A 7,470-nucleotide genomic window follows, 5' to 3' on the forward strand; every position below is an offset into this window, starting at 1 on the left:
GCTCATAAAACAAAATATTATAACTCACTTTAAATTCGGACGGACTAAAAAGGGCTATTTCTAATTTATATTTAAAACAAGCTAACTTCATTTACTTCACAACTACCGGATCCTTAGATATTCTAGATCCATGCCCTCACCAGCCATGGTTCTTCGTTAAAATCCCTTTAAATCAATTTTGAAGAACCCCATATTATACACTACCTTTTTGTTTTAGTTTTCCTAACTTCAATTAATAAATTCTTATTTCATTTTGAAATTACTTAAAATTACTTTTAATTTATTTGAGAAATTCATTTAGTATAAATACTGTACTGTAATTTATAAATCCATTTATCTTATTAACTTTACACAAATATAATAATATATGATTATATAAACATATACTCTAATAACGAAATCTTTAATTTGCTAATGCCTTTGCAAAATGTTTCCTGGGTTAATACAGTAATCTTAAAACAAAAGTAATGAGCAATGATAAATGATCAATGAAGAGAAATTATAATACAATAAAAATTTGGAGACTTCATTGATCGATGCTTAAAAATATCAATGAAAGAATTTGAACAAGAATAAAACAAGAATAACAAAATACAAATAACAACTAACAACTAACAAAGATGGGACTTATTAATTATATGAACTTGTGAACTAATTAAATATTTGAATTATTTTCTTTGTAATAGTAGTTTTAAACTGAAGTCGAATAAATATATATAAGAAATTATATGTATATAATTATAATAAAAATTACAGAACAATTTGGTTTTAAGTAAACACCGAATTCAAGTTCTAATTTAATTAATTATTTAACTTTTGAATTTTGAAACTTTTCAACTATTTGGCGAATAAATGAATACTTTACCAAAGTTTAGGTATCGGTGTGCTTTCAAAGGTTTATAGAAAGTGTACTCGAAGACGCCAGTCTCGGTTCCAAGTCCAACACATGGTTTCAAACAGTAGAATTGAGTTCCAGACTTAATGGTTGATATTTAATTGGTGGAGATCACTGCTCTTTTATTGTTCGCTTCTTGTTTTCTTTGATTTTTAAATTTATGTAGCAATTCAAATAGTTTTTATATAATTTAAATTCTTAAATTGTACTTCACAATTAATTATCAGATTATATAATCTTTAGATTTGGCCACGTTTTATTATTATCTTAATAAAATATATGGGCTGGTTGAACTTTTCTGTTTGACGTCTCAGTTCTGAATCATCCAAAAATCTTCTCGATTTAACCTCACTACATATTTTCAATAAAATCTATATTCATTCAATAAAACACTCATTGAGAAAAGTAACGGGACTATAAAGAATTATTGAATAAAAAGGTATTTGAAAAATGAGTGGAATATAATTGAGAAATGTGTTGATCAAAGAAATGGAGCAAAAAAAAAAACAAGTGGGAATGAAACATTAAGTCTTAAATTTATTTTATTTATTGTTTTAACACTTTAAATCGAAATCACTTGAAAGAGTCAATTCATTAATGGTCATATCAAATAGAATTCAACAAAAAAAAATACCGTCACAACACAGGTATATTTTAATTAAAATATTAACAAATTTTAATGCAAAATATAGCTGGAAAGGCGCTTTTAATTCGGTTTTAAGTCCTTGGCATGATAAGTGCCAATAATATTGCCTTTTAAATCTGAAACCTTATAATACGAATTTCCAATGCGTTTTTTAACTATAGATCTTAACCATTTTGGTGCTAGTTTGGAGTTAAAATTATCTGATTTTTTGCTTTGAACGAAATTCCTCCTATACACTTCATCACCTTCATTATAGTGGACAGCTCTTGCACGCAAATTATAAGGCTTCTTGTAATTATTGTAAGCTATTTCCAAATTTGTTTTAACATTCTTTCGTATCAACTGCAATTTGTCAGCTTGGTTCAAATTTTCTCCTTCTTCTAATCCACCTACTTTTCTTAACAACTCATAAGAACTTCCGTGGGTTATCATGGGATACCCAAATAAAACATAGTATGGAGAGTATCCAAGAGAAGTATGAAAAAGGCTTCTAAGAGCTATGCAGATATTATACAAATGGACATCCCATTCCCTTTGATCTTGTTTTAAATACGAGCGTATGGCAGCCAAAATGGATCGGTTGAGTCGTTCTGATGAATTGGATTGTGGACTATAAATAGCCGTGAATATTTGTTTTATGCCATATTTGCTCAACAGATCCCTAAATTGTACCGAACGAAATTGAGTGCCATTGTCTGTAACTACATACTCTGGAACACCAAACAGACTAAATACCTTTGTTACAAGGAAATCGCAAATTTCACCCGCTGTAAACTTCTTTATAGGCTTCAATATGGGATACTTAGAAAAATGGTCCAATATTACAAATATCCCCACATGTCCTGTTTTTGATCGGGGGTATGGACCAAGAAAGTCCATATATAGCCTTTGAAAGGGGCGTTCTGATTTTATCTGATCTCCCATTAACGGTCGTAAAATAGTATTGGGAGATTTAGATTGTTTACAAACTATACATTTTCCTATAAAATCTCTCACAGTCAAAGACATTTTAGGCCAAAACAAATTTCTTCTGATTTTATCTAGTGTTTTCCCAATCCCACAATGCGAAGAGTTTGGCAACGAATGACATCTTCTAATGACTTCATTAGTCAATTCGTTTGGAACCCATAATTTCCAAGATGTTGCTTCACTATATGGGTCACCGTTAGCAAAAGTTATACGTTTGTAAATAAATTTCCCCATCACTATAAGGTCAGGAAAACTATCTTGTTTATCACAAATCGAATTCCTTAAGTTTACATATTCTGGGCTATCAAAAGCAGTAGATTCAAGATCTATTTCCGGTTGGATTTCAACGTTAGATATAGCCTCAATCGATAACCTAGAAAGAGCATCGGGTACGGTTTGCAAACTGCCTTTGCGATGGACAATGGAGAACTTAAAACCTTGTAATCTAAGAGACCAACGTGCTAAACGTCCGTTTAGGTCTGTCTGCCGCATAAGCCACTGAAGGCTTGCGTGGTCTGTAACGACTTTAAAGGTATGTCCTTCGACGTATTCTCTAAATTTCTCTATGCACTTCAAAGCAGCTAAACACTCAAGCTCTGTTATGGAGTAGTTTCTTTGTGATTGATTTAATTTGTATGAATAGAAGGCTATTGGTCTTTCAACTCCCTCCTCATTTTCCTGAGCCAAAACACCACCAATGCCAAGAGTTGAAGCATCGCATTGGATCACAAAGGGTTTTTCAAAATTAGGTGTTATCAAAACTGGGGCAGTCGTTAAACAAGTTTTTAGCTGTGTGAAGGCTTTGTCTGCTTCATCAGTCCAAGTGAATGTCTTTGTCTTTTTCGTTAAGTCTGATATGGGAGATGTTAAGGCTGAAAAATTTTCAATAAATCGTCTATACCAACTGGCAAGACCTAAAAATTTTCGGACTTCACGGACGGACTTCGGAGGTGGTAAGTTTTTTATTGCAGAAATCTTGTCTGGGTCGGTTTTAACTACACCATAACCTATAATATAGCCTAAATATCTAACTTCTTTTAGGCACCACTTGCATTTGCCAATATTAAGGGTTAGGCCAGCTTTTCTGAGATGATGAGCTACATCGGCTAATAATTTTAAATGGTCTTCAAAAGTTTGAGAAACTAGCAGGAGATCATCCAAATAAATAAATACTTGATGTCTCAAAGATGGTGGAATTACGATATCCATCAGGCGACTCATCGTCTGTGGCGCATTAGTCAACCCGAATGGCATAACACGAAACCTATACAAAGGTCTATTCGGAACTGTGAAAGCAGTCATATCACGGGAGTTAGTGGCTAATCCGATTTGCCAGAAGGCGTGTTTTAGATCCAAGGAGGTGATGAATTCTGCTTTGGGTAGACGTGATAGTATATTACTTATTTTGGGTTGGGGATAAGCATCCCTTACCGTTACCGAATTTAACCTCCTTGAATCTAAACACAATCTGACCTTTTCATTTTTTCTCACTAGAGTCACCGGACTGCTCCATGGGCAATTTGGTGGTGCGACTTCAATAATACCCATTTCTATCATTTTATCTATCTCCGCGTGTATCAGTTTTTCGATTGCCGGCGAAACTGAGAAGTACCTCTGTTTGACAGGTTTTGATCCCTTTTCCAGTTCTATTGTGTGCTCAAGTAATAAAGTTCTACCTAAACCTTCACGATCAAATGATGGAAATAAGTTGATAACATTTTCCAACTGTTTAGACATTTCCGGTGTTAAACTATGACAATTTTCCATTTCCTTGTGACAAATTTCCCTAACATCAACAATATTAGTATCTAAGTTTAATATATTAAATGTTCTCACAAAATCAATGCCCAGGTAAAGTTCGTTTTTCAAATCAGGGATAATATAAATTCTTAAATTTTTTATTAAGCTACGAAATTCAATGTCCACATTTAAGTAACCAAATACTCGATATTGAGTACCTCCAGCTGTTGTAACAAATTCGTTTAATTTTCTATAAGATATATTCTTTTCTAGAAATAATTTTGCTGCAGAACCAGCAATACAACTAATCGATGCTCCTGTATCAATGAGTCCTATTAGATTCATATCTAAAATGTTTATTCTTACGTAAGGTCTCAAATCGTCATTTACATTTTCTATAGCATTCAAAGAAATGTTTATAAATTTTCTACTTCTAACGACATTCTTCCAAAATGATCGCATTCTTTTAGTATTACGTTTTGGTGTCATATTTTTAATTTTGGCTAATGAAAATGACTCACAAAATATCTTTTTTCTAATATCATTATATCTAGAGAGCCGTTCGTGATATGGTAAGATGGTTTTAAAAACAGGTTTGTTGTTATAAATATATAGGGTGTTATCTGTGTCTGTGGTTTGGGTTGCAACTGATTTTGTCAAATCTATTTCTTTGAGCGGTAACCGCTCGTTTTCAAGTTTCCCTGGTTCTGACAGTGAGGGCAATTTGGCTTGAAAATGTTCTCTGCCCCACAACCATAGCAGAAAATCGTCCTGTCTTCCAAACAGTCAGTGAACCTATGGCCGGGTTTTCTACAGTTCCAGCAAGTCAAGTCTTTCTTTATCTCAGAAATATTCTCTAAATACTTTTCCTCCTCACTCTCATATTCCAATTCACTTATTCGTTTTTGTTGTTGGGGTCTATTTAAGTATTTTTCCAATTCATTATTTAGAACTTCTCTCTTCAAAACTAAATGGCGAAGTTGGGCTACTGTATGGATCTCAATGTAGAATAGTTCTTTTCTTAACTGTGGTCGTAAATTTCGTCTTAAAGTTTCAACTAAATCTATCTCTGTCAACTGATATCTCATTCTGTCACATAGTTTTAAAATGGCTGCATGATATTCATCGAAGCTCTCTCCTACTAATTGCTTACGGTCCCTTACCATTTCTCTAATGTCGTTATCAGATAGATGGTCAGCAAAACTAGATCTAAGGGCATTGGCAAGAGGTTCCCAAGTCATTTTCCTTGTTGTGCTTCGGAATCTCCAATACCACTCTTTTGCTCGTCCACATAGTAAGATGTGAAAATGATCGCATAAAAGTTGAAAATCTCCCCCTAAGTTGTCTGTAGCCAAGGCTGTAATTACATACAAAAACTTTCCAACAGGAAAGTTCGAAGAACTACCATCAAATCTAATGTTCCAGCTATTTATAACACTAGCTACTTTACTACTATTAGCAAGAGCTATAGAAGATATTGAATTGTTATTTCTACTAAGGCCTGGATCATTAAGATTAATATTTGACAAATTACTGTTATCCAAATTTGGATTATTATTTTCATTAATATTTGCAAAATTCATATTTGAATTTTGAATGTTATGATATGAATTACGGCAAGAATTTGTTGGAAATAAATCTTGTGGAAAATCTGGTTGAATTCTATTTAAATTGACTTGTTCAAGCTTTTGGGACAGGTTTTCTATAGTCCTGTAAATTTTGTTTATTTCGTCTTTTAGATTATTGGGAGAGTAATGATCAGGTGAATTACCTGGTGAATTACCTGTATTAATTATGGTACAATTGTTTTCGTCTAGTAAATTTGGTTCCGATTCATTAGGTGTAAAAGATAGATTTCTATTACTATCGATTTCTTGGCTTCTAGTTGCATAACGTGTCTTTTTAGTAGCACTTTTGGTTTGAGAGGGCTTAGCTTTTGGAATGGCACCTTGAGAAGCAGGTGTAATAGACGATAACCTGAATTGGGTTAATGTGGCATGATTAACAGAGTTTTTACAAATCGGACAGAATGGAGACTTTTCTATATATGGTAGTAAACAAGCTTGATGAAATGTGTGATGACATTTGGTTGAAATTAAAATTTCAGAATTGTCGAAAGATTTCGAACAAATAGAACAGATTGAATTAGGTGTTTGTGACATTTTTCTTTTAAATTTAAATTTTTAAATCTTGTAAATATTATTTTATATTGATAAAATTCGAAGTTAAGAAAACGAACGAAGGTAGTGTAGTAGTTGGTAGTGTGAAATGTGTAAATGAAATGATGAATATTTAAATGAGAAAACAATTTCTAATCAATAAGCATGAAGCCAAGATTGGATAACTAATTTGTTTTAATGGCAACAAAAAAAAAGTTATACTCCAAAGAAATTGACTACAATGAAATAAAGATTATAATGTTAACATGTTTTTCCCAAGTAGTTATTGTAAACTAATATAAAAATGGTGATTAAACATTTACAAATTAATATCGTTTACGGACCAGAAAAAAAATGGTATTTTATCACCATTGATCTGATTATTCCAGTAAATCCCAATAAAATGTTTGTGAAAATATGAAGGAGCTAGACAAATCCATATACAACAAGATGACATTATTAAAAAAAAATATATATTTTCTGGATTGTCATGCCCCACGTTGGGCGCCATCTGTAATGGTAGATTGTTGCTAGAGGTGTTGTTGGTACAATTCAATTTTTTCTAGGCATAACGAAAGTCCGCACGTTCATACATAGACTAGGGCTCGCCGGATGGGTGTGGTTCTTGGCTTTCGTTATCCTAATAACTACCAACACAAAATTAGAAAACGTGCTCATAAAACAAAATATTATAACTCACTTTAAATTCGGACGGACTAAAAAGGGCTATTTCTAATTTATATTTAAAACAAGCTAACTTCATTTACTTCACAACTACCGGATCCTTAGATATTCTAGATCCATGCCCTCACCAGCCATGGTTCTTCGTTAAAATCCCTTTAAATCAATTTTGAAGAACCCCATATTATACACTACCTTTTTGTTTTAGTTTTCCTAACTTCAATTAATAAATTCTTATTTCATTTTGAAATTACTTAAAATTACTTTTAATTTATTTGAGAAATTCATTTAGTATAAATACTGTACTGTAATTTATAAATCCATTTATCTTATTAACTTTACACAAATATAATAATATATGATTATATAAACATATACTC

At 32.2% G+C, this 7,470-nt stretch overlaps 1 protein-coding gene across 1 annotated transcript; it reads right to left on the reverse strand.

Moving 5' to 3' along the window:
* Positions 1-1,601: 1,601 nt before the first annotated feature.
* On the reverse strand, positions 1,602-7,228 carry LOC135950397 (uncharacterized). Its single transcript, XM_065499943.1, has 4 exons — positions 7,188-7,228; positions 6,034-6,227; positions 2,802-4,645; positions 1,602-2,327 (listed from the first exon to the last, which is right to left on the reverse strand). Exons 1-4 carry the CDS (start codon positions 7,226-7,228, stop codon positions 1,602-1,604), a joined length of 2,805 nt encoding a protein of 934 aa, XP_065356015.1.
* Between the last annotated feature and the right edge of the window lie 242 nt (positions 7,229-7,470).

This window comes from Calliphora vicina, chromosome 2, assembly GCF_958450345.1.
Source record: "Calliphora vicina chromosome 2, idCalVici1.1, whole genome shotgun sequence".
Lineage (NCBI taxonomy): Eukaryota > Metazoa > Arthropoda > Insecta > Diptera > Calliphoridae > Calliphora > Calliphora vicina.

Bases quoted from the DNA above. Each gene is read 5' to 3' on its own strand.
- LOC135950397 (XM_065499943.1), bottom strand. From the start codon at position 7,228: ATGGCTGGTGAGGGCATGGATCTAGAATATCTAAGGATCCG. The intron at 6,228-7,187 runs GTAGTTGTGAAG...AACCCAATTCAG, and splicing joins CTAGAATATCTAAGGATCCG to GTTATCGTCTATTACACCTG. The intron at 4,646-6,033 runs GTAATTCACCAG...TGAATGCTATAG, and splicing joins TTGTACCATAATTAATACAG to AAAATGTAAATGACGATTTG.